The following is a 27,709-nucleotide window of genomic DNA, read 5'->3' on the forward strand; positions in this document are numbered from 1 at the left end:
TGATTCGAATACACAATTTACACTAATGCCCGAGGGGCACGAAAAACCATATACTATGAAAGTGGAATGCGAAATTACTAGCAGGTAAGTACTGGACTAATAGGCTTTGGAATCGCTAGGACTACGTTACTGAACCTTCAGATTACTAGTAGGAGGCCTAGGGGACTCGGGTGCAGAGTGTGCACTCTCACGCGGGATGTGGGACAAAGTCTATGGAGGCTAGTAAAAGCAAAGTTAGTGTTCTCGGGCGAACCCGACTAGGTAGGTCGAAAACGAAAGTGGATCTGGACCCTTGGATAGTGAGGCTATGCTGGGGCACCGGAATGCCGAAGTTACCTAGCCCAGGGGCTGCGGCTGCATAGGTCTGAAAAGACGTCGGGAATCCTCGTTGACGAACCAGGAGCCTGAAGAAAGAGTTGCTGGCAGGCGACCAGTGAAGATTGTTCGAAGTGATCCAAGCCTGGATCGTAGATGGATGACACCTGAAAGCAGAGGGGACCAAGTTCTTAATCACTAGCCAGTGATCAGATGGGCACCAGGATGGCACCGGATGGTAGTCACCTCGACCAGGTGAGTGGGCGACGCTGGGCTCTGCAGTCTCACGGACCAGGAGGCCTTGTCGGCGACCAGGATGGAGGTGCGAGCTGTCCCACGATGGTTGATGCTGTCGACGTCGCTGGACCCAGGATTGGGGCAACAAGTCTTGGCAAATTCAAGCCCACGCGGTGGACCTAAAATGGCGTCTGGAGTGGACCAGGAGGGTCCGGGGTGCTCCTCTTTTGGAAGGGAGCAAGGGCCAGTCTGGAGCAACCAGACCAGCAGTGTTGTCGTCGTCGGCGGGAAGGCCACAAACCAGCGGGCTAGTAGCCAGACAACGCGGTGAGCAGCCAAAAAGCAGAAGGGCGCCACGCAGATCTCGTGGATGCTGGGGGGCTGGACTTCGGTGTTGGAGCTGCTCAGGGTCGGGGCTTCTCGGACCCCAAAGCACTCACCAGAGGATCCCTCGGCGGTCGTGCTGGATAGAAGTCGTGCAGTAAGTCGTGCAGTTCTGATGATGGCCGGTCCCTCGAGGTCTCGTCGCACCTACGGTTCTCAGCTTAGCTGTAGAGGTAGGTAGAGGTCAGAGGTGCCAGGGAAGCCAGGTCTCATCGAGCTGGTCAGTCGGATTCCGGAGGAAGGACGTGCAGCAAACCGCAGAGTTCTTAGATGGTGCCTGCGGATGCAGGGTGACTACTCCTTAGCCACAAGGGAGAAATCTTGAGAAGAAGTCGAGAGTTCCTTTCGTAGAAAGTAGTTTCTTGATTCAAAGATGATCTAATTTGGAAGGGTCCCCGCTCCTGCCTTTATCCTAAAGAAAGGGGTGGGTACGCGACTAGGTCCTGCCCTAGGGGTGGGACCAGGAAGGGGGGTGGTTACACCCCTCTCCCATGCCGGGCTTTACCCAGGCCAGGGGCTGGTGTGCCCCTGGAACTGGTTCTAGCCGGCAGATGCGTAGTGAGCACCGGGGTGCCAATTGCAGTCACCTTCCTGTAAAGCCCTGCCTACCCAGGATACACAAAACCCTGTCTGGGATGGTGCTAGCACCGCCCCTTACCGGAAACCCTTTGTCCAAGCTCCCCTCGCTGGAAGGACTCCCAGCTGCAGGGGGTCAGACTCGTGTCTGTGGTGGCAGCATCCATTTTGTGATGCTGAGGCTTGAGTTAACTTTAACCGGGGTTCACAGTTACACACATGTCGTGTCCCTCTAGAAGGGTGGAATGCTAACCCCGTCGCCAGAATTGGCGAGGGGTTAGTATTCCAATTCGTATGATACCTTACTCGACATGTTTTGATAAAGCGATACCAGAGATAGCATTTAACCGCGAGGATTATAATGCATTTAAGAGTATATGGTATGCGTTATCATGGAACAGCTATTAGGACTTGGTTCCGCAAGCTGCAAACGGGCTCAGCTCATGCCAGAGCACCATTTCACACGATTCCAAGCACTCTGCCTTCAGGATTGTCAAGGCCTGCCATAGGAGTGACTGATAGGAATCTGTGTGTCCATTTTAGGGTTAGATATAGGTATACTATATCTAAAGCAAAGGGTGATTACACCACCTTGCCCCAGCTGTCGTGCAGCCAGTTGTGTCAGATTTAGATGGCCATCAGGGGGTGGCATAATACATGCTTCAGCCCCTGGTAGGCCCTGGGTACACCTATGCCCTGAGTTACAGGGTCTGATAAGGTGGCCCAGTACCAATTGGAAATGTACCTAAGGTACATGGAATCCATTTTAGAGAGAGAGCAGTAGGCCTGGGGTCCTGATTGGCAGGGTCCCAGGCCAACTAAGTCAGAAAACCAGCAAAACACCAGGCAAAAAGTTGGGGGCAACCATAGTCAGGTATCCACCTTCCTACACCTATTGAATGCTTTTTCAGCATATAACAAAATTATTCCAATATTCGATCGGGTTGCCTGGGCCCAGTGTAGGAAAGTTATAAATCAGCGAATATGGTTAGTCGTGTCATGTGCGGGGATAAAGCCATGTTGGAATCTAGAAACTAATGGAGTTATAACTTCAGAGAGAGGGGAAGCCAATATTTTAGAAACAATTTTGCTATCTGCATTTATTAATGAGATAGGACGAAAGGAAGATGGAAGAGGAGGTTTATCCTTTTTTACAAAGACCGTAATTGTTGATTCTTGCCACGTTGGAGGGAAAGATTATTATATATGTATAATATTGAATCTGCTATATATAAACTCAAAGGGGTCAAAAGAAGAGCTTTGGGTGAAAAATTTGGGAGTTTATAACTGAATGGATTTAGACTGTTTGATGCTGCTTATAATAGAAGTGACATGCTGATGTGGTTCTTATTTTTCTTTGGCTGTTTTCTGCTTATCGCTTTATTTTTTTGCTCTTCTGTATTGATATGTGATTGACCATTTCTGAATATCCATGAATAAAACAATAAAATAAAAATTAAAAATTAAAAAAAAGGAGCCTGATTTTACCTTTACTTCATCCCCTTTTTTTGTGGTGCATTCCATTGCTGTTTCGGAGACATGGCGAACAAGTTAATTAGCTTCGGTAACGATATATCTGGTAGAGACAGTCTAGCCGCAGATTCCTTAACATAGATTATCCCCAGGCGTCAGACTGGATCCGGAAAACTTTTCCGCAGCAGCACCTCTGCGCGCGGGGGGGTGGCGCCGGCCAGCTCTGCCCAGACGTCCACGGACATGATGTCAGTGGAGCCATATATGCCCCTCCCGGCGCACTGACGCCAGTTTTCGTTGGAGAAACGTTTCCACGTCAGAACGCGGAGCCATTACCAAAAGAAAAAAATGTGAGAATATAGGAACAGTGAGCAAAAATGATGAAAAATTGAAAAATTGGACAGGTGAGAGAGCAGTGGTATGAAAAGCCACCCCGCAAAAGCGAAACTGTGAAGGAGAACAGGTCTGGAACACTAGATTAAGATTCACCAGAAGACGTCACCAAAAAGAGACGTCGCAATCATAATTAAAGATCCATAACTGTACTTAGCCAATAGACCTGAAGGAAAAGGTGGCAAAGACAATGTAGAAGGAAAGAGGTATGCAGGTAAAAAAACAAATAGATTTCACACCCTACAATCCAGGTGGAGGGCAGTAAGGAACACATGATCTATTAAGTATACCACCCAATTTTTTAGAAAATGGGCGGAAAGTAGCAGAGAAACAGAATGAAGCAGTCTGTGTTGGCGTGAGAGAGCATATCACTCTGCCAAAGGGCAAGCCACCCTAAGGGAGGAGAGTATAGAAAGCCTGAACCTGAAAAGGTCCTTGCAGAACGGGGAGGACAGGCTGGCGTTAAGGAATCTGCGGCTAGACTGTCTCTACCAGATACATCGTTACCGAAGGTAAGTAACTCGTTCATCTGATAGAGACATCTAGCCGCAGATTCCTTACCTTCGAATAGATACCAAAGTCATACCCATAGAGGAGGCGGGTCTGCGACTGAACCCCACCAAGTTCCCAAAAGAACTTAGTCGTCCATACAGTAAATTAACAGCACCTTTAACCTTGGGGACGAACCACAATGAGGACAGTAATGTTAGAGCAGTTAACCACCAGACCATGAAGCTCTAAAGAGAGCGGAAAGCCGCGGAAGGCAAAGGCACTAGAGCCGTCAAGAACAGCACGAAAAAACCTCTGTGTATACTGAGTTGAGAGAAGGAAAACTCAGAGCCAGAATACTCGTGGCGAAGGGAGGGTACATCATTTCAAAAAAGGGGATTAACCAACCCCGGGTTTGAAGGATCCACAGGATCCGAGGGGGTAACAGAAAGAAAAAGCCATTACAAGTCGACAAGGCAAAACAGTGGTAAAAAGCACTGTAGGACCTGCACCCGTAAGGCATGTGGGGCAGTTGTGGCAATAGGCTGACCCGTACCCAGTAAGTGCCAGCATGGAGAAGAAACCATATACTAGATAAGCTGGAGGAAAGATGAATGGTATGACTTCGTAAAAAGTCAAGCTGAACCGAGGGTGTGAGAGAACCGCCGGATGTAGCGTGCCAATTGCATCAAAGCCTCGAAAGACGGCAACTGGTATGACAGAGGCATGTAACATTGGCCCGATGCACAAGTTACTATTTGTGTAATGATATAACTGTAAAAGACATTAGTTAGTGATAGATTCCTTACCTTAGAATATCTCCAGGCGTCAGACTGGATCCGGAAAGTTTTGCTAGCAGTACCTCTGCGCGTCAGTAGGTGGCATTGTGCGGCTCCGCATCCGTCGCTGGCGCCGTAAGCGCAGAGATGACGTCACCGAGACTACTTAGGCGCCACCCATGCGCGCGGACGTCAGTTCTGTACATGACTTTCCGCACCAGGAACGCAGAGCCATGCAAGAAACGGACCACTGATGCCATGAAACTTGGGCCCTGAAAGGGATGACCTTAACCCTAGGAATTAGGTCGCAGAACAGATAGGATGGGTGGGGTTGTAAGGAATCTATCACAAACTAATGTCTCTTACAGATATAGCGCTACACAAGTAGCAACTTGTGCAACTGAAAGAGACATGTTAGTGATAGATTCCTTACCTTAGAATAGATTCCCCAGCAATACCAACCCTGGTGGTGAGTCTGCAAACAAGATCACACCAGAAAGTCACAGAGAACAGAACGGCCAAAGAAGCCATCTCTCCGGACTTGGCTGTCAAGGCAATAATACTTGGTAAAGGTCTGCAGCAAGGACCAATTAGCTGCCTGACAGATATCCTGCAAAGGCACTCCCCATCTTAGAGCAGTAGTGGCTGCTGTCACCAGAGTAGAATGGGCACGCAGCCCCACAGGATGCTCCTTCCTAGCCAAGGAGTAACAGGCCTTGATGCAGAGAACGACCCACGAGAGATGGTCCGTTTGTGCACGGCCCGACCTTTCTTGGCCCCCACGTAGCCAACAAAGAGTTGGTCATCCACCCGGAACTGTTGTGTGTGCTTCAGATAAAATGAGAGCGCACGTTTCGGGTCCAGACGGTGGAGCCTCTCTTTCTCTTTGGAGGGATGCGGAGGCGAAAAAAAGGTCGGCAAAGTGATGGTCTGCCCGATGTGGAAGGGCCTGACAACAATTTGGCAAGAAAGAAGGGTGGGTCCTTAAAACCACCTTGCCCGGATGAACAGAAAAGAATGAAGGCTTAGAAGAAAAGCCTGGAGCTCACTCACTCTTCTGGCAGAGGTGATAGCAACCAGGGAGCACTCTTTAAGGTGAGAAGACGTAATGGACAGTTGTGTAGCGGCTCAAAGGGAGCTCACAACAGAAAGGTCAAGATAAGGTTTAAGTCCCATTGAGGCATGATAAACTTAATGGGAGGGAGATCCTCCCGAAGAGGCAGTCGGATCGGGGGAACGATCGTCATGTTGAGTAGCTCGGGATACCAATATCTTCTTGCCCAATCTGGAGCTACAAGGATGACTTGGACCCGGTCGCGCCGAATCTTCTTCAGCACTCTGGGCAGATGTGGTATAGGCCAAAAGGCGTACAACAAACCGCAGCTTCACTCGTGTCGAAAAGCTGCGTCGAGCGAGTGCCCCCTTGGAAATTCCAACTCGCAGAACTGACGATGCGTTCTCTTCGGAGGCGAATAGATCTAACCAAGCCTCTCCCCACTGCAGAAAGAGACCTTGCGCCACGTCGGAGTTCAGACACCATTTGTGATCCATTAAGCAGCGGCGACTGAGTTTGTCCGCCATGGCGTTCAGAGAACCTGCCAGGTGTTGAACCACCAAGGTAATGCCTCGACGTTCCAGCCATGTCAAGAGGCGCAGAGCCTCCTGATAATTAGGTCCAGGACCCTACTCCGCCCTGTTTGTTACAATACCACATGGCGGTGGTGTTGTCTGTTAACACCTGCACCACACTTCCCCGTACAGAGGGAACTAATGCCTTCAGTGCAAAGCGGAGCGCCCGAAGCTCCAAAAGGTTGATATGGAGCCAGGACTCCGCCGGAGACCAAAGGTCTCTGATCTCCGCCTCCCCATCCCAGCCCAGCACTGTGTGCTCCGGTTGTGGAAGGGAGAGGGATCTGCCATCGACCCAATGGCGATTCTTGAGCCACCACTGCAAACGTTGTGCAGTGCCCTCCGAGATCTGGACATGATCTAACAGGTCGCCCTGATGCTAAGCCCACTGGAACTTCAGGTCCCACTGCAGAGCCAGCGTATGCCATCTGGCATGTTGCACTAGCAGGATGCCGGAGGAGGTTCCGTAGGTCCAAGATAGGGTGCAGGCCCCCTTTGACCTTCTTGGGTACCAGAAAGTAGTGGGAGTAACAACCAGACCCTACTTCTGGCCCAGGAATGCGCTCAATGGCCCCCTTGGCCAAGAGGGCTGTAACTTCCTATTGCAGGAGTTGCAAATGATCACTCGACACGCGGTGGCTGGAGGGGTCGTCTCGAAGGGGAGGGAGTAGCCCCTTCGGACGATTTTCAGCACCCACCTGTCCGACGTGACAGTGCGCCAGTGGAAGTGGTGATGGCGAACCCTGCCCCCCACTGGCGTCACATGGGCCTGAAAGCACGGACTAGGAGGGTTTTGAGGCGGATGCTGCAGGGGAAGGTGTGGACTGGCCTCACTGTTGTCCCCGACCGCCGCCACGGAGGTTTCCACGGCCGCCACCGCGCTGTGTATTAGTCTGCGGCGCGTGGCTGGCAGCACGTGTGGGAGCGCCCCTTCCTTGGCCACGAAAGGAGCGAAAGGCACCCGTTTGCTGGCGTGGGGGCCGAGAGGCCCAAGGACTTGGCCGTAGCCCTGGAGTCCTTAAAACGCTCAAGCGCATGGTCTGCCTTGTCGCCAAAGAGGAGATGGCCATCAAACGGCAAGTCCAGAAGGATAGCCTGGACATCAGCTGAAAAGTTGTCGGTCCTCAACCAGGCCTGGCGTCGAACTGCCACCGTCGTTTCCAGCGGTCTGCCCAGTGAGTCTGTGGTATCCAGCCCACACCGGATGGAGTAGCGTGCCGCATCTCGACCCTCTGCAAGGGCTTGGGCGAGTTTAGACCGGGCCTCCTCCGGACATTGTGGCAGCACGCCCTTGACCGTGTCCCACAATGTGTGGGTGCAGCGGCCCAAGAGGCATGTGGTATTGACTGACCAAACTCGGGGACGAGAACACCTTCTTACTGAATTGTTCATACCTCTTGGATTCCCGATGGGGCGGAGCCATCAGGAATGCAGTCTGGGAAGTAAAGGCCTGGATAACCAGGCTGTCGGGGTGGGGTGGGTGGACAAGAAGCAAGGGTTGCCCGGAGCCGGGCGGTAGCGTCTGGCCACGTTCCTATCTACAGGCTGACCTGTAGCGGGCCTGGACCAAGTGCCCAAAAGAACGTCACACAAGGCCTCATTAAACGGCAGTAGAGGCTCAGCCGAGCTTGCCTGCGGTTTAAGGACCTCAGTGAGGAGGTTAGTCCTCACGGCCGCGACTGGGAGCTCCAGGCCTTGGCCATCCGCATCAACACTACACTGTAGGCAGCCCCCTCCTCCGTAGCCACGGTTGGAGCGGAGACAAAACCAGTGTCTGGCGAAGTGTCCAATCCACTGGCATCCCCAAGCTCACATGTCCAGTCCTGCTGAGACTGGCACTCCTGTGCCAGAGAGTCCACAGACCCCTTCCAATCCCCCTCGTCACCAATCACCTGAAATTCAGGTTCAAAGGATGGGGCTGGTTTGTGGAAATAAAAATCTCCAAACGACGGAGCTCCGGCGCCGGACCTGAATCGAGGGCAGGATTAGGGACGGCGTCGCCGGGGGTGACACCCTAGGGGCCGGCGTCGGTGAGGTTGCGAGGCCGACTGGCGACGACAGGGATCCGGAAGCGGATCCAGTGGGGGCCTGCGGTGCAGGGACCGAAGTCGCTGGCGGCGTCGGGGATGAAGCACCCGGCAGCGTCGGATCCGAAGCACCCGACCCGCTAGGCCCCCCAGCCGGGACCGTTGGGTCCCAAGGAGCCACGGAACCCGGCTGAAGAGGGAGGGACCTCATGGCCATGAGGTACCGCTCGACCTCCTCTGTCGTTACATCGTGCCCAGGGACCGGAAGGTGTGACTCCGTCTGAGCCGCGTGGGTGGTGCCACCCGAACCCCCCCCCCGCTGCGTCACGCGAGCGTCGGGGTCTGGGTGGGTCGGAAGAGCGATGACGCCTTTTCGACCTCTCATGCCTCTTACCTGAGGATCTTGATCCGGAAGACCGATGCCGACTCTCGGAGCTACGAGGGCTCCGACCCCACGACTGGTCCCTTGACCTCCTGTGGGACCGGGACCTTGAACGGTGCGGGCCAACTGCAGGATCTCAAGTCTCTTGCGGGACCACTCCAGCCTAGCCTTAGACGTCAGGGCCCGGCAGTGGGAGCAGGTACGGTCGTCGTGGTCGAGGCCTAAACACTGAAGACACCGGCGATGTGGGTCGGTAACCGACATCATGCGGTTACACTTGGTGCAGGGTTTGAACCCGGGCATCCCTACCGGCACTGTAGGAGTCGAACGACTCGAGAAAAATAGATCAAACAGATCAAAAAAGTTTAGTCAAAAAGTGACTAAGGGGTAGAGCTTCTCCAGATCTGCGCTAGCTAGCGCGGAAAAAATAAGAACTGACGTCAGCGTGCGAGGGCGGAGTCGGAGTACTCCAGCAACATCATTACGGCGCTAACGACGCCGACGACGGACACGGAGCCGCGGACAACGCCTACAGACGCACAAAGGTATTCTACGCAAAAGTTTCCGAATCCAGTCTGATGCCTGGGGATATTCTAAGGTAAGGTATCTATCACTAACGTGTCTCTTTCAGATAACAGCTACCACTACACCACATGGGGTATGTGAAGTCCCAAGACATGGGAACCCTCTTAGGAAGAAACTTCCGCAGCAGGGGACAACAGAAGATCCGCTGGTAAAAACCCAGCCGAAGGTTTATCCAACAGCCAAAGAGAAAAAACAGAAGGCCTAATCTCGGGGCCAATCTGGTGTAGATAACAGCAAAAACACACAGTAAAGAAGGGCCAGCCAGCAGCCAACAGAGCCACAGTCCCAACAAAAGGACTCGCAGGCACATGAAGCACACAAATCACACAACCGGGGCGGACGTATGTTCTCCTATAACGCAGCCATACTATGGAACTCTCTCCCGACCAAGCTCAGATCCAACCCCAACCACCTAACATTCAGGATACAACTAAGAACATGGCTATTCCAGAACACTTTCTAGATCTCCTAGGTCCTGTCTATCGCATGATAGCGCTGGGATGCCTGAGCGTAGCCATGCGCTTAATAAGAATTAATATTAATAATAATTAATCCAAGGGTATTGTAAGTATTTCTTTAAGTTGGGTAGCCACACAGCTACAGTGGCAAACTCAACTTCCCCTTCTGAAACTAGAACTGCTTCAGTGTGCAACCTGATTTGCTCTTGGCACACTGTAGGTTCCATCTGGAGACTTGCTTTACCAGGAGTAGCTGTAGTAGGACTAGGGGCCTTCTTGTTTGGGCAAGCAGCATCTCCAGTTAAGTGTCCCAACTTCTTACAGTTGTTACACCAGGCCTTTAAAGGATCAAAGTTCTTTACCAAGTACTTGTTAGTAGATTGGGAAGTTTTGGCACCCACTCCCCTGTGCACGTTTTTGTTTTTTTTTATCTTGGAGATTTTTGCCACTTTTCCCCTGGGGAGGTTTTGTACCCCTTTCTTTGGGTCACCCCCAGTGGTTAATTCCGTCACCCTTGTTTTTACCCAGTGGTCTGCCTTCATTCCCAATTCTTGGAGAGAAATTAGACCTAGGTGTTCCAAATGCTGATGTAACTTTTCATTAGTGCAATTACTTAAAATATGATATTTCATAGACAGATTGTAAAGTCCATTGAAATCATGCACATTGTGTCTAGATAATCAAAGATCTAGTATTTTAACTGAGTAGTCTATGAAGTCAATCCAGGATTGGATTTGGGTTTTGTGAGCCCCCCTGAATCTAATTCTATACTCCTCAGTTGTGAGTCCAATTCCCTCAGAGTTCTCTTCAAGGTCATAAGACCCAGCATCTGCCCAGAAAGGGTCAGGAGTCTGTCTCAGCATTTACCAGATTACAGTTCTGAAAGGAGAGCCCCTCAGTGTGACTTCTTCACTTTTCTCATTTCACAAGCCCTCTCAAAGGCTGGGAACCATTTTATGATATCACTCTCTTCATATTTAGGGACAATACCTTTGGGGATTTTAGGATCTTTAGTTTGCTCTTTATCCTTATTAAGTAAATTGATGCCACCATTGGTGGGTGCTAGGCCCATCTCTGCTCTCTCTCTCTTTCTAGTGCCAGCAACCTGGTCTCGAGATCCGGTCTTTTGGGCAACCTTGCTAAAAGGCTGTCCTCCTCATTGAGGCTGTCCTCAATGTCCTCAGTGGTACCTGATCCAACTGGGTGGGATCTAGGTACTGAGAGGTTTAATCGTGGAGTCAAGAATTTTGGGCCCTTTTTTCCCTATAAAGTGGATGGGGTTTGTGAGAAGGTGGCCTGATATGCAGTGCTCACTATTCTAGTGAACACTATGTATCAGTCCAGCAACCCTTATTGATGATTGGTTGTAAGTCAACCTTATAGACCAGCTATCCTAGTAGCGTGGATACGAGCAGTCTAAGGCTAAAGACTCGAGAGGGCGTGTTAAGCCAGCTGTTATACCACACATATACCCCTTGAACACCAAGTGAAAGGACACCACACAAGTGTTATGAAAATAAACAAGATATTTATTAAGAATCACAACAGCCCTGTACTCTTTATGAGGACAGGGTACTAAGCACAAAACAAAACCTTTACGAAAATACTTATGTTAGCACAGTATATACAAATGCCCGAGGGGCACGGAAAACCATATACTCTGAAAGTGGAATGCGAAATTACTAGCAGGTAAGTACAGTACTAATAGGCTTTGGAATCACTAGGACTTGACTATAGAATCGTTAGATTACTTCTAGGAGACCCAGGGGACTCGGGTGCAGAGTGTGCACTCTCACGCGTGATGCGGGACAAAGTCTATGGTAGCTAGGAATTGCAAAGTTAGTGTTCTCGGGCGAACCCGACCTGGTAGGAGGAAAACGAAAGTGGATTCTGACCCTTGGATAGTGAGGCTATGCTGGGGCACCGAAATGCCGAAGTTACCTAGCCCAGGGGCTGCAGCTGCATAGGACTCAAAAGACGTCGGGAATCCTCGTTGCCGGAACAGGAGCCTGGAAGAAAGAAGTTGCTGGCAGGCGACCAGTGAAGAAAGTTCGGTGGATCCAAGCCTGGATCGATGGAAGATGACACCTGAAAGCAGAGGGGACCAAGTTCGTGACTACTAGCCAGTAGTCAGGAGGGCACCGGATGGTAGCCACCTCGACAAGGTGAGTGGGTGACGCTGTGACCGCAGATCTCACGGACCAGGAGGCGTTGTCGGCGACCAGGATGGAGGAGCGATCTGTCCCACGATGGATGAAGCTGTCGGCGTCGCTGGACCCAGGATTGGGCAACAAAGCCTTGGCAAATTCAAGCCCATGCGGTGGACTTAAAATGGCGTCTGGAGTGGACCAGGAGGGTCCGGGGTGCCTCTCTTGAAGAAGGAAGCAAGGGCCAGTCTGGAGCAACCAGACCAGCAGCAGTGATGTCGTCGGGCGTCGTGTAGAAGGCCACAAGCCAGCCAGCTAGTAGCTACACGGCGCGGTGAGCACGCAAAAGCAGAAGGGCCCCACGCAGATCGTGGAGATGCTGGAGGGCTGATCTTCGGTGCTGGAGCTGCTCAGGGTTGGGGCTTCTCGGACCCCAAAGCACTCACCAGTGGAAGACTCGGTGGGCTTGTTGCAAAGAAGTCGTGCAGTCTTGGCGATCGTCGGTCCCCCGAGGTCTCGTCGCACTCACAGTTCTCAGCTTTGCTGTCGAGGTGAGTAGAGGTCAGAGGTGCCAGGGAAGCCGGGTCTCGTCGAGCTGGGTCGTCGGATTCGTGAAGAAGGACTTGCAGCAGACCGCAGTGTTCTTAGGATGGTGCCCGCTTGATGCAGGGTCCTGCCTATGGGTGGGACTAGGAGGGGGGTGGTTACACCCCTCTCCCATGCCGGACTTCCCCAGGCCAGGGGCTGGTGTGCCCCTGGAACTGGTTCAGACTGGCCTATGCGTAGTGAGCACCGGGGTGCCACTCAGCAGTCACCTTCCTGTAAAGCCCTGCCTACCCAGGATACACAAAACCATGTCTGGGACGGTGCTAGCACCGCCCCTGACAGGAAACCCTTTGTCCAGGCTCCCCTCGCTGGAAGGACTCCCAGCTGCAGGGGGTCAGACTCGTGTCTGTGGTGGCAGCATCCATTTTGTGGAGCTGAGGCTTCAGTTAACTTTAACCGGGGTTCACAGTTACATACATGTCGTGTCCCTCTAGAAGGGTGGAATGCTAACCCCGTCGCCAGAATTGGCGAGGGGTTAGTATTCCAATTTGTATGACACCTTACTCGACATGTTTTGATAAAGCAATACCAAAGATAGCATTTAACCGCGAGGATTATAATGCACTTAAGAGTATATGGTATGCGATATCATGGAACAGCTATTAGGACTTGGTTCCGCAAGCTGCAGACGGGCTCAGCTCATGCCAGAGCACCATCTCACATGATTCCAAGCACTCTGCCTTCAGGATTGTTAAGGCCTGCCATAGGAGTGACTGATAGGAATCTGTGTGTCCATTTTAGGGTTAGATATAGGTATACTATATCTACAGCAAAGGGTGATTACACGACTTTGCCCCAGCTGTCCTGCAGCCAGTTGTGTCAAATTTAGGAGGCCAGCCAGGGGTGGCATAATACATGCTTCAGTCCCTGGCAGCCCTGGGTACACCCATGCCCTGAGTTACAGGGTCTGATAGGGTGGCCCAGTACCAATTGGAAATGTACCTAGGGTACATGGAATCCATTTTACAGAGAGAGCAGTAGGCCTGGGGTCCTGATTGGCAGGGCCCCAGGTCGACTATGTCAAAAACCAGCTAAAACACAGGGCAAAAAGTTGGGGGCAACCATAGTCAGGAGGTACCTTCCTACAGGGTTGATCTACCTGGTAATCCCCTTCCACTTCTTCCTCATCTGATTAGTCTTCACCATTTTCAGATGGGTGGTCCTTAGCATACCAGCCGATAGCTCCTGGAGCCTTTGTTTGTTGGGATGGGACCCAATGGTTATGTTTTTCAATTTTGCATAGGGACCTTACCTCCTTAAAAGACAAGTGAAGGTAAGGGGTGAGGTCAAGCTCCTCAACCTGGTCCTCAATGGCATTGTGGTAATTTTCACTAACATCTGGGTTCTTGTTTAGAGACCTTGTTAACAAACTTCTAACCGCTCTAACCCTAGCTAAAGTGACTTTATTTTTCTAAAATTCTACAGGGACTTAACCAAGACCCTAGCCATACTTTTACTTATTTCGCAAAAATGCCAATTTGGAAAAATCTGAATTCTAAAGAAAATGTAAGAGTTCTGTTGTGTGATCAGGTGGTAACCAAGTAGTCCAACAAATGCAAAGTTGTATATCCCACAGCTGATCCACCAATGTAGAAAGCTGGCTCTGTATATCCAACATAGGGATTCTACCATGTATTGTGTGAATATATATGCACCCATGTGTGTGCTGCTATTTATATTTGAAGTGTTTAGTCATACGTGAAAAATGGTGCAAAAGGATCAGAGCTCCTTCTCTCAATTCGTGGGAAGGGCAACGTTTCTAAAAATTGTAAAATACCCCTCATACACTGACACCTGATTCAGTGTCCTGCTTAATCATTGGTGTTTTCCCATCGCTCTACAGGATGGGGCATGCTACGACTTATACAGACGCAGGAGCACTTTATTCAGTGATTAGGGAGTATGTGTAGTGCCTGGGATCGTGAAAAGAAAAAGTGAGATGGTTAAAAATTCTCTGGCTAGTGGAACGAAAATACTTTGTCTTCCCTGGTTGAGAATAGTAAAAGTGGGGAGGTGTAGGTGGTGTACTATAATGAGTCACCTCCTACAAGTTCGACATGTTTCAGAAGCTATCCCTTTGGCTTCTTTCCTCAGGACCAAAAAAACTATCCCCGTAACACCTCAATGGGTGATAGAATAAATGTACATAATCAATCAATCAGTGACACTTATAAAGCGCGCTACATACCCGTGGGGTCTCAAGGCGCTGAATATATGCCTGATAGTCACAAACACTGTCCTTTGTTCCCTGTTATGGGAGTAGAAAAATATACCACTGGTATATCTTAAGAACTTTAGAATGTAACCATTATCGCTCCATGAGCTAACACGAGCGGTGTAGGGCCCCTTCAAATAGACAATGCTGGAAGAAGCACGAGGTTCCAGAACCACAACTCCCACTACCAAATACTTACCTCAGAACCAATAACACTATTTTCCTCCATGGGATAACTTTGACTGTTTTTCTTGGAAATCCTTCCAAGTGTGGAGTTTGAACACCTAAAGAAATTCTTTAAAATGGTATTGTTTAACAAAAACGATTTTACTTACCTGTTTACAGGAAATGCCCCAGAGTAGTATCATAGGTATACTAACTTAACTGGCATTTTCCTGAAAAGCCCATTCAAGTCTATGTACTGTATTTACAAAGTATCGCATTTCTCTGCAACCATTCTGTAAGACAAAACAAAGTGCAATTGCAATTACAGTTCAAACTGTTAAACTGCATTACGGCTGTAAAATATTTCTTGCTTACCTCTGCCAGGTTTGCTTGGTTCTAGAAAATAAAATAAAGAATATTTTTATACAAAAACAATTGGTCTGAGTTCAGTCTGAGTAAGGCGCTATCTACCTTTATCTCTGCCTACCTTTGGGGTTCCACTGGACTCTGTGCACACTATAACTCATTTTGGTATAATATATACAGAACCAGCTTCCTACAACGGATCTACAAGTAAATGTGCCCCCCATTCAGCGTTGCGCATTCCAGTTGCCCAGACACACGTGACCCCCGGTACAAGTCTTCTTCCGGCCTCAGTTAAACTGAATGTTCACAGCACTCCTGGCTGTTGGACGTGGCGCTTCATTCGCATGCTCGCTGCGCTCACCATAAGTTCACTGAGCAGCTTGCGCCCCTGGATTTACTCCATATGGTAAGCCTATGAAAGGTTCCTCACCATGCCATCGTTATAACAGCCTGGCAAACAGGCTAACCTGGCCCTATCATTTATTTCCCTAGTTCCCATACAATTGTTCAGGACCTCGTTAATTACGTCACATGCACTGTTTAAACCAACGTGGAACGCTGGCAACGCCGATTACACGGGACCTCGGCAATCTGAATTCCTTACTTGGAACTACCGCCTCCATAACCCGATCCCCTGGTGGACCGATAGCCACACTACCACAAGGTATACACAGGTTTTTCAATTTGCCAACATGGCCAGCATACTCCCTGGCTAACCCCACACTTTCCCTTTTTTCACTAGTGATGGACCATTCGCCGAGGACGGAAGCACCCTGCAAATGTATTTACTCTCCGCCTGTGGATAGCCCTGTACTTCTGGTGTACAGGTAATTATCCCTATTTCTCTCCTGTACTAAGTCCTTGGTGCCCTTCTTCCTTCAGAAGGAGTACCTTTTTATTTTTTTCACACCGTCCGACAACCTCCTCATGGTTCTAAGTAGGCATTGCCTCTGCGCAGTCGTAAATAAAGCAATTTTGGGTACAACAATAATATTTTTTAATTCACTATCACCTGCACCTAAACACATACACATTTCAAGTCACAAGAACCTGCTCCGCTGTAAACCAGGCGTGGAAGCACACTGGAGGGACATTCAGTTCCTCCAGTGGGAACCCCGTGATGAAGCATGTCACCACTAGGGTGAGTGAGGGTTCTTCTTAATTAATTACTAATTGTTTCTTTTTGTATGTGTATTCACTTGTTTTTTCCATTTACTTGTTCCAATATCGGTTTGTCACCGGAGGTGGTTGAATTTCTTGTCCTAAGGGTTGTTTGACTCTAATTTTTGCCCACAGCTCCAATAAGTCACTCCTTAGTTGTTTCTTATATTTATGATTGGGGATATAGGAGTGATCCTTTTCTAATCCTCCCTCTCTTGTTGTTAACCAAAAGTCTTCAGATCCCACCAGTATTACCTCTTGATTCATTCTCTTGTACTCTGGGCCTGATTTTGTTTCTTCTAATACAGCAGTACTTTGAATACAGTAACTCTGGCCTAATCTCTTGCACTCTGGGCCTGATTTTGTTTCTTCTTATACAGCAGTACTTTGAATACAGTAACTCTGGCCTGATGATGACCTGGAATTGAACAGGTCGAAACACCGTTGACTACTCAGCGTATACTCGGCATCATTGTGGTCTACTTAAAACAGCCTTAATGAAGAAACCCTCATTGTATATAAGCTTTATAAATTTTGTTGACCACTATTTCTGTATATAATCCATGCGCCGCTCACAATTTTTTTTACCTCCTTTTGTCACTGCGCCGTTCACTATCACAAGCACTTTCAGATAAAAATTTTGTGTTTTGGTTACTTTCGCATAAACTGTATTGTAGTGCTGATATAACTGCGTACAACAAAGAATTTACTTCTCAATGCCCCTTTCTGTGGTCTCCCTTCTTTCCCTTCCCTGAGTGATTGGTACTCTTCTAGTACTTGCCCCCCTAAATGATTACCGGTTGAGACGTTTTTTGTTACGAATTGCACCGGGGTCTCAGCTGGGACAAATGGTTTACTCCTGTTCTTCGACTCCATTCCCCATCAAGGTGAGATTGTGGAGAATCCAGAGGTGTAATTTGCAAAGGATTTGAAGGTGGAGGGGAAGAAGATGGTAGATGAAAATGACCGGCAGAAACAGATTTCTTCTTCAAAGGAATCTTGTAAGGAGTGTCCTCATAAGAAAGTTTATGTTTTTGAGGCAGCTCGGTGTGAATTTACCAGTGTCAGCGTTAATAAATATTTTCTTTTGCTTGGGATCTATTTTTAGTGGAACAATGTCTATAATCGTATCAGAGGAGGCATCTTTCGATGCTGATGAATTCAGCACCGGCGAGTGCTGGCCTTTTGGTACAGAAGATTTCGGATCCAAATACTTCTCGGCTTTTGGCATGGAGGATTTCGGCTCCGAGACAGATTTGCGTTAGGAGGGCTGTAGTTCCGATTAGCACTTTTATCAGCTCGGCACAAGGTGGAAGGCTTGACTGGCTGTTTTAGAGCCGACTCTGGATGCAGGGCGTCGGAAACGTAGTCTCAGTGCCAACCTTGGCCAGTAGGCAGAGGTGGTGCTGAAAGCCTTGTGCTTTTTGGGAGAGATTTCAGGGGGCATGGTGTCTTCTGTACTCACGTCACCTTGTCCTTGCGGTAGTTCGTTTGCATTGAGGTCTATCTCAAGCTCCTCCTGCACCGCCGATACCTCCAAGTCTTCTTGACTAAAATCTTCATCAAAGATGACCGTCGTTTGTTTGATGCTTTGACGCTGTATGTCTCAACATCGGGCTCGACGATGGCGAAGAGTTTTCTTAAAACAAGCATCGCAGTCTTCGCAGTCTTGCGCACTATCACCGAAAGTAGTCACCTTACCTCGCAACTAAGAAATACTTTTTTTTATATAGCACAAACTAGTCCAGATGTATCAGAGCGCTTTCCATGAGCACCAGTTTCGTTACATCAAGTCAAGTCAAGTTAAAATTTGTATAGGGCACTACTCACCCAGAGGGTCTCAAGGCGCTTGAGGGAAGGTGGGGGGGTTGTTACTTATCAAATAGCCAAGTTTTGAGTTGTTTTCTGAAGTAGAGGTGGTTCTGTGTAAGGTGGAGGTGGGTGGGGAGAGAGTTCCAGGTTTTGGCCGCCAGGTAGGAGAAAGATCTTCCTCCCATGGTGGTTTTACGGATACGTGGAATCGTGGCGAGGGCTTGATTGGACGATCGTAGTTGGCGGGGGAGGCGGTGTAAAAGGTCAGGCGCGTGTTGAGGTATTTGGGTCCTAGGTCGTAGAGGGCTTTGTGTGCGTGGGTGAGCAGACGGAACGTTATTCTCTTGTTGATGGGGTGCCAATGAAGGTCTCTCAGGTGACCGGAAATGTGGTCGTGGCGGGGTATGTCTAGGATGAGTCTGGCGGAGGCGTTCTGAATGCGTTGGAGTATTTTCTGCACTTTGCCTGTGGTTCCTGCGTATAGGGTGTTTCCGTAGTCCAGTCGGCTTGTGACAAGTGCTTGAGTGACCGTCTTTCTTGTTTCGGTGGGGATCCATCGGAAAATCTTTTTGAGCATGCGTAGGATGCTAAAGCATGATGATGAGATGGCGTTGACTTGTCTGGTCATCGAGAGGGAGGAGTCTAGAATGAATCCCAGGTTGCGAGCATGGTCCGTTGGTTTGGGCGCGCTGCCTAGGGCTGGTGGCCACCATGAGTCGTCCCAAGCGGAGGGGGATGATCCTAGGATGAGGACTTCCGTCCTGTCTAAATTTACTTTTAAGCGGCTGTTCTTCATCCATTCGGCTACGTCTTTCATCCCTTCGTGTAGGTTGGTTTTGGCGGTGTTTGGGTCTTTGGTGAGGGAGAGGATCAACTGTGTGTCGTCAGCGTAGGAGATGATGTTGAGGTTGTGTTGGCGTGCGATGGATGCAAGGGGGCTCATGTAGACGTTGAAGAGAGTGGGACTGAGCGAGGAGCCTTGGGGAACGCCGCAGATTACTTTGGTGGCCTCTGATCTGAAAGGGGGGAGGCGAACTCTCTGGGTTCTTCCGGCGAGGAATGATATGATCCAATCCAATGCTTTTCCTTGTATTCCGATGTTGTTGAGGCGTTGTACAAGGGTGCTATGACAGACCGCGTCAAACGCTGCGGAGGGGTCCAGGAGGATGAGGCAGCTGTTTCCCCGAGGACGCATTCATTTTTGTGAGGCACGTGGAGGTTAAGTGATTTGCCAGAATCACAGGATGTTGAGCGTAGTTGCAGAGAGTCGAACCCGGTTCCCCAGTTTCGAGGTCGACTGCTCTAGCCGTAAGGCTACATCATCTCCCTTATAAGAAAAACAACTTGCAAACATTCGGACCTAACACCAGATGGGAAGAGTAGACAAAGCATGTGTATCTACAGCAAACATGCCTCGAACAGGGTAAGATCTGCTTTCACGATTCCCTTAGGGATCTCGGTCATGTTCGAGGTTGCAAAAATCAACTGCTACATGTAGGAGAGTAGGGTCTGCAATCCTATGATCACCCAGATTTTTTGCTTTTGTTTCACTGGTTTACGACTTTCTCTGGCTGTGGGCCTGCTAATCAGACCCACAGCCTAGCTGTTCTCTCACTAAATTACGACATGTACCCTGGGTGCATTTACCAATTGGTACTGGGCCACCTTATCAGACCCTGTAACTCAGGGCATAGGTGTACCCAGGGCCTACCAGGGGCTGCAGCATGTATTATGCCACCCCTGGCTGGCCATCTAAATCTGACACAACTGGCTGCACGACAGCTGGGGCAAGGTGGTGTAATCACCCTTTGCTTTAGATATAGTATACCTATATCTAACCCTAAAAATGGACACACAGATTCCTATCAGTCACTCCTATGGCAGGTCTTGACAATCCTGAAGGCAGAGTGCTTGGAATCGTGCGAGATGGTGCTCTGGCATGAGCTGAGCCCGTTTGTAGCTCCATGATAACGCGTACCATATACTCTTAAGTGCATTATAATCCTTGCGGTTATATGGTATCTCTGGTATCGCTTTATCAAAACATGTCGAGTAAGGTGTCATACGAATTGGAATACTAACCCCTCGACCAATTCTGGTGACGGGGTTAGCATTCCACCCTTCTAGAGGGACACGACATGTATGTAACTGTGAACCCCGGTTAAAGTTAACTCGAGCCTCAGCATCACAAAATGGATGCTGCCACCAGAGACAAGTCTGACGCCCTGCAGCTGGGAGTCCTTCCAGCGAGGGGAGCTTGGACAAAGGGTTTCCTGTCAGGGGCGGTGCTAGCACCATCCCAGACAGGGTTTTGTGTATCCTGGGTAGGCAGGGCTTTAGAGGAAGGTGACTGCAAGTGGCACCCCGGTGCTCCCTATGCATCTGCCGGCTAGAACCAGTTCCAGGGGCACACCAGCCCCTGAGCTGGGGAAAGTCCGGCATGGGAGAGGGGTGTAACCACCCCCCCTTCCTGGTCCCACCCCTAGGGCAGGACCTAGTCGCGTACCCACCCCTTTCTTTAGGATAAAGGCAGGAGCGGGGACCCTTCCAAATTAGATCATCTTTGAATCAAGAAACTACTTTCCACGAAAGGAACTCTCGACTCTTCTCAAGATTTCTCCCTTGTGACTAAGGAGTAGTCACCCTGCATCCGCAGGCACCATCGAAGAACACTGCGGTTTGCTGCACGTCCTTCCTCCGGAATCCGACTGACCAGCTCGACGAGACCCGGCTTCCCTGGCACCTCTGACCTCTATCTACCTCTACAGAGAAGCTGAGAACCGTAGGTGCGACGAGACCTCGAGGGACCGGCCATCATCAGAACTGCACGACTTCTATCCAGCACCACTGCCGAGGGATCCTCTGGTGAGTGCTTTGGGGTCCGAGAAGCCCCGACCCTGAGCAGCTCCAGCACCGAAGACCAGCCTCCCAGCATCCACGAGATCTGCGTGGGGCCCTTCTGCTTTTTGGCTGCTCACTGCGTTGTCTGGCTACTAGCCCGCTGGCTTGTGGCCTTCCCGACGACGACCGACGACATCACCACTGCTAGTCTGGTTGCTCCAGACTGGCCCTTGCTCCCTTCCAAAAGAGGAGCACCCCGGACCCTCCTGGTCCACTCCAGACGCCATTTTAGGTCCACCGCGTGGGCTTGAATTTGCCAAGACTTGTTGCCCCAATCCTGGGTCCAGCGACGTCGACAGCATCAACCATCGTGGGACAGCTCGCACCTCCATCCTGGTCGCCGACAACGGCTCCTGGTCCGTGAGACTGCAGAGCCCAGCGTCGCCCACTCACCTGGTCGAGGTGACTCCATCCGGTGCCATCCTGGTGCCCATCTGATCACTGGCTAGTGATTCAGGACTTGGTCCCCTCTGCTTACAGGTGTCTTCCATCTTCGATCCAGGCTTGGATTCATCGAACAATCTTCACTGGTCGCCTGCCAGCAACTCCTTCTTTCAGGCTCCTGGTTCGTCAACAAAGGTTTCCGACGTCTTTTCAGACCTATGCAGCCACAGCCCCTGGGCTAGGTAACTTCGGCATTTCGGTGCCCCAGCATAGCCTCACTATCCAAGGGTCCAGATCCACTTTCGTTTTCAGCCTACCTTATCGGGTTCGCCCGAGAACACTAACTTTGCTTTTACTAGCCTCCATAGACTTTGTCCCGCATCCCGCGTGAGAGTGCACACTCTGCACCCGAGTCCCCTAGGCCTCCTACTAGTAATCTGAAGGTTCAGTAACGTAGTCCTAGCGATTCCAAAGCCTATTAGTCCAGTACTTACCTGCTAGTAATTTCGCATTCCACTTTTGTAGTATATGGTTTTCCGTGCCCCTCGGGCACTTGTGTAAATTGTGCAACTTAAAGTATTTTCGTAAGAGTTTTGTTGTGTGCTTAGTACCCTGTCCTCATAAAGAGTACAGGGCTGTTGTGATCTAAATAAATACACTGTTTATTTTCATAACACTTGTGTGGTGTCCTTTCACTTGGTGTTCAAGGGGTATATGTGATGGTATAACAGCTGGCTTAACACGCCCTCTAGAGTTTAGCCCGAAGACTGCTCGTATCCATGCTACTAGGATAACTGGTCTATAAGGTTGACTTACAACCAATCACCATAAGGGTTGTTTGGACTGATACGTAGTGATCACTAGAATAGTGAGCACTGAATATCAGGCCAACTTCTCACACTACCCTGGTCAGTTTAGGGGGTTCAGTTGAAGCACTGTGAGCTAGCTAGGTATTGGGCCAACAGTTTCTGACGGTGTAGATGGACCCAGTCCCTGCATTCTGAAATCCTGTTGTCCTAATATGCAGTCCTACATTTTTCAGTGGGAACCGTACCACAGGGTGTCTCTCTCCAGTACACTACAAAATCACTCTTTTCCAAGAACAGCGTGCCACAAGATAGTCTGGAGTCACGTTCTGCTTATGAAAATCAAGTATTGAGATACAAGTTTACTTTTTTTTTTTAACTGTCACCACTCTGATTCCAACTGGGTATCATATATTATCTGTGGAACATTTTCACAGCATTTTTTACTTTGATAGAAATTGATGGCCTGCTCAATTTTAAATAAGGTCTTAATGAGGAAGTCATCCACGTCTTCTTCAATAAGTAACCGTACTTTATTGGTGCACCACTGACCTCAAAAGGACCGCATGACAGGGTGAAATGCAGTTGGGTAGAGAAATCTTTAATGGGTACTATGGGTCTACAATGGTGTTGTTTGTATCATCTGCTTTGCAATGATGCCATGCATCTCTAGTTATTTTGTTGGCCCTGTATGTCAGAGGTTGAACTACAGACAAATCTTAATCTGATCCTCACTACACTGAATATGTTGGAAACATCTGTGGTAGCAGGCTAAGAGAGCTGTCTTCTTCTTAAGGACAAGATACTGGTTACAAGTTGCTAAGCAGCGTCTTTTTCAGAACAGCTAATAATAACGTATTGATCCAGCTGTCAGCCGAAAGCTTCAAATATTTTGTACAATGACTTTGGCTTTGATTATGAGCAACCTTGCCACAAGGGTGGTATTTATCACATCTGATTAATATGCTGGGGCTTACTAATTATTTACATATTTAACGACAAATGCAAGTTTACCAATTAAATTGGGGAAAATAATACAGATTCTAGTGTTTATTGAACCATAATCTCAGTGTCCCAGTATTTATTGGCCTTTTATCACTCGGTAAATGTTGACATGTTTGACTTAAAATTTACTGTGAAAAAATCAGACTGTCACATCTACCATAGTGTCTAACAGGTGTGCATTGTAACAGTTTGGAGTAGTACTATGCCCATTCGATAGTCTATTACACACATTCATGTCAATCTTAGACCATTTGGAGATGGAATGAGTTGAGAATCTTGTGAAGAAAGAATCTTCCACCAAATTCACATGTCATACAGACTGATGGGCATCTACTGTATTATTGTTAGACAATTTTACAAGTGTAGAAAACAGTAATTTAATAAACGAATGCTGGTGTTTGGCACACAATTTGGAGGGGGAGCTAACTGCTGCGAGCTCTATAAAGTGGGTCCAATAAAAAGCAAGTGGGCTCCCCATAGTATGTACAAAAATGTACTGGATAATTAGTCAAATACCAGTGACAAATTGCATCACACAACATAACGTTGAGGAATTTTTTATAACGGTTTGCACTATATGAACGCCAAGACAACACACAAAAGATTGATTATATGTGGGACAGCTTATGTTAAATATCTTAATTTGTGTTCACATACTATACTGTCATCAAATGATAGCAGAAGAAAAGTTTTAGATCTATACCAGAGCAAAACAGAGGAGCGAAAGTCAGTTTTATTTAAGAACAGAATGTAGGGGAAGAATCTTCCTCCCCAGGAAGCAGAAGACCTGAACAAATTGAGGATCAATAATGTAATCGCAAACAACGTCTTCTTGAAAATACCTATTCTTGATAGCATCATAATGTCAGATGTATTTTCAAAGGCCAAATACATGTTGGTTTATATCACGTAGATGATGGGCAAGAAGACTGCAACAATTTATTTTCAGTTTGCACTTCTGCAGAACTACTTCAGTGGGAAAAACAAGCCAGTTTCCCGCAAATGCACATAACAATCCCATTTTGAATCAGAGGGTGTCGCTCAATCCATTGCAAATTCATGAGACAGATCACCTCATATTTTTTTTAACACAAAAACAATTGTAAAGAAATAAACATAGTCCCACCATTTTTTAAAAGAGGTACACTTGTGGTAGGGTGAAGGGAAGGTTCAGAGACAGCCAAATTACTGGACATTTAATAAACAAACAAGTCCTACATGTTAAACACAAGTGTCTTGGAATGTTGCAAAATACATTTCTTTTTTAGATCATAACTTTACATTAATGGTGTAGACCGGTTTTATATTCTCTACAGTCTCAGAATATAGCAGCACATAAAATAATTAAATTGTATCTTTCAATATTTGAATCTAAAAGTGAACCTACCGAGTGTTTGTTACATCGTTAAAGTCTTCTGCCCATTTCTTCCTCGTCTGTGCTGAAGTGGAACCATCTAAGCGATAATAATCAATATTCCGGATCCACTTTCCTTCACCTAGAACATTTAATAGGTATTTTATTGCTTCTCAGAATCTTCTACAGAAGAAGCACTGCAAAATTATTCAAGATTATGTTCTGAATCAACTTCATAGCACATTCAACAGTTTGAGACAATGCTAACTTGCAATGCTAGATGCACAAGCTACATATATATAATGGAGGGTGTTTAGTACAAATAATTCAGAGTTTTAGGAACATGGGGTACATGCTGTATGCTATAATACCACTGAATTACTAATCCCTTCCCTAATAGCTTACCCTCAACTCCAAAAAGCTTTACTTCAAACACATTTTGATAGATTGTTTTACTAGTAGCTACTTTTGTGGTCATCAATTTATATTTATTCTTGAACTTTTCACAGCTCCTTTGAGGTTGTAATTTAAAACATTTAAAATATTGTTGCTTGGACCTACAAGAAACATTGGGGACTCTACTTTGGCCCGGGATGGCCTTTGGCTCCTGCGTGAAAGGCCTTCTCTGTGGAGGCTTTCCGCTTTCGTGGGAAAAAATGCAAGAAAAATGAAGTGCTCAGATCATAGAGCCAAGAAGCAGCTGGGACAAGAATGAACATCCACCAACAGAACGGCAAAGAAGGTGAGTAGAATATTAAATGGGGGTCCCTCGTATAAGACACCCTGACCATCTGTTGGCTGAAACTGACCCGTTCTATTTTCTTTATTACAAAAGCCAGTAACATGATTCATATTCGTGTTCAGTAAGGTGCAGCGAGATGCATTAAAGTTATCAGTAGAGTTGTTGCTTCTGAAGAGTTATATATGGTACGTTATACACTAAACCAGCCTATCTTCGAATTGTTAAGACCCGAGTAAAGACCGTAATAGTATGTATTTTGATCTAAAATACCGGTATCTTTTATTAAAAGTAGAGATTTTTTTATCAGGCAATTACGCAGCTGTGCACTGTCCAAGCTTTTCAAAACTGGAAACACACAATGTGTTTAACAAATCTAGCGAGGAAAGAGTATTAACAATGCTAATAATGTTGTTATTCCCATCGGTTGTCCATTTAGAAATAAACACTTGTCGATATTTTAAAACAAAGTACATTGTTTATAGAAATAAATGTTTAAGGGTTTGTGCATGTATATTTTTTATTTGATCAGTATTTTTGCTTGGAGCAGGAGAGAAATTAAAATGTGTGGGCATCTGTGATGTAAAGAAAGGTAACAAGGCAATGCGATGCTATTACCTTTAATTTGAGCCTTTATTTCAAATGTGCTTTCCAGCTGTAAAATTTTGTATCACCTCTCTGCCCCAGTGAATGCGATGGGATTTAACTGCTTTGGAATAACAAAACATCACTAGACGGTTTAGTCGACTCCCATGTGTATAGAATGAGAGGCTGATTGCTGATAGCGCCTCTGTTTGTCGGGCAGCTTCACGGCGCTTCACTAGTGACAAATGGATGGTAAAACTGGAACAGGAGAAATACGACCCTTTCCTTTTACAGGAAAGTAGTAGTATCTTATTACCATACCTTTGCTTGTGGGTTCGGGCGAATGAGGAGCATGTGAAATTTCTGAACTGGTGTTATTTACCAGTTATGTTTTGAAATAAGCCCGGATAGTCAGTATTGATACAGCATTAAGTAATTGCACTATTGTTTGTCAATATTGTTGATGGACCGGATACATTCTCATTAGATCATCTGATTAATGTGATGTTATAATGCTTTTGTAACACACTAAAACTGTATATATTTAATTTTTTTAAGCTGTAACAAAATATTTATATAATGAAACGTTAATACAGTGTTAACAAGCATTTGCAATGCAATAGGTCTCGGGTTAATTAAGTTTGAGCTATTGGCATTGCAAAATATTGCAACACCAACTGTAATATTCCATGCAGCACAAGAGCAGTGATGAATGTGTGAACAGGTGGCCGTGTTTGCCCATGCATATGTGTGTGTGTGTGACACATTGTGCACGGATCCATGTGTGCGTGTTTGGATGTGCGTGTTGGCTTGAGAGCGTGTATGCCTCGTGTGTGCCTGGATTCACGTGGCATATCTAAACAAACTTTTACGCGTTTCTGTGTGGCATTGAGTGCGCGTTTTTATGTAGCCGAATGCAACCATGTGCAATTGTGTGGGCTGCGCGAGTGCCTATATATGTGTGTATGCATCTATTGGCTTATATTTGTGTTTGCTTGTGTACTTGCATGGCAATGTAGAAATGTGTTATTGTGTAGGTGCTTGCATGTGTGTGCAGGCTTATATGTGCCCTGGTGTATTTGCATGTCTGTGCTTTTATGTGCGTGTGTTTCGATGTGCGTGCTTATATGTGCCCTGGTGTATTTGTGTGCATGTATGTGCTTGTGCTTCGATGTGTGCGTGCGTATATGTGCCCTGGTTTATTTGGGTGTCTGTGCTTTTATGTGCTTGTGTTTCGATGCGTGCATGTGTCTTCATGCTTATATGTGCCCTGGTGTATTTGCGTGTCTGTGCTTTTATGTGCTTGTGTTTCGATGTGTGTTCATGTTTATATGTGCCCTGGTGTATTTGCGTGTCTGTGCTTTTATGTGCTTGTTTTTCGCTGCGTGCATGTGTGTTCATGCTTATATGTGCCCTGGTGTATTTGCGTGTCTGTGCTTTTATGTGCTTGTGTTTCGATGTGTGTTCATGCTTATATGTGCCCTGGTGTATTTGCGTGTCTGTGTCTCTACTGGTCAGCCAAAGTGAGAACTCACAGCACACACGCTTCCTGGGAACTCATTGCTCAACGCACACGGACCCGACCGCCACCCTTCACTGAGGCAGAGGGGCTGCCACTTACAATCCCTACCCGGCCTGCTAAGGCGAGGGCTGCAGGAAGCAAACCCTACATGTTGCAGTATTTGTAGGTGGCGCGCTGGGCATTCCATCTTAGCGCGGTCCGAGATTTCTCTCAT

The 27,709-nt window shown here is 47.8% G+C and overlaps 1 protein-coding gene across 1 annotated transcript in view; it reads right to left on the reverse strand.

The window, feature by feature from the left end:
* The window catches only part of ATRX (ATRX chromatin remodeler), a 1,771,102-nt gene that overhangs the window by 330,299 nt on the left and 1,413,094 nt on the right, over positions 1 to 27,709 (reverse strand). The window contains exon 28 of the mRNA XM_086918408.1: positions 24,683 to 24,791. Within this exon, the coding sequence (XP_086774534.1) occupies positions 24,683 to 24,791 (109 nt within the window). The remainder of the gene's footprint in view (positions 1 to 24,682; positions 24,792 to 27,709) is intronic.

The sequence above is a fragment of the Lissotriton vulgaris genome, chromosome 4_1 (assembly GCF_964263255.1).
Source record: "Lissotriton vulgaris chromosome 4_1, aLisVul1.2, whole genome shotgun sequence".
In the NCBI taxonomy this organism is placed as follows: domain Eukaryota; kingdom Metazoa; phylum Chordata; class Amphibia; order Caudata; family Salamandridae; genus Lissotriton; species Lissotriton vulgaris.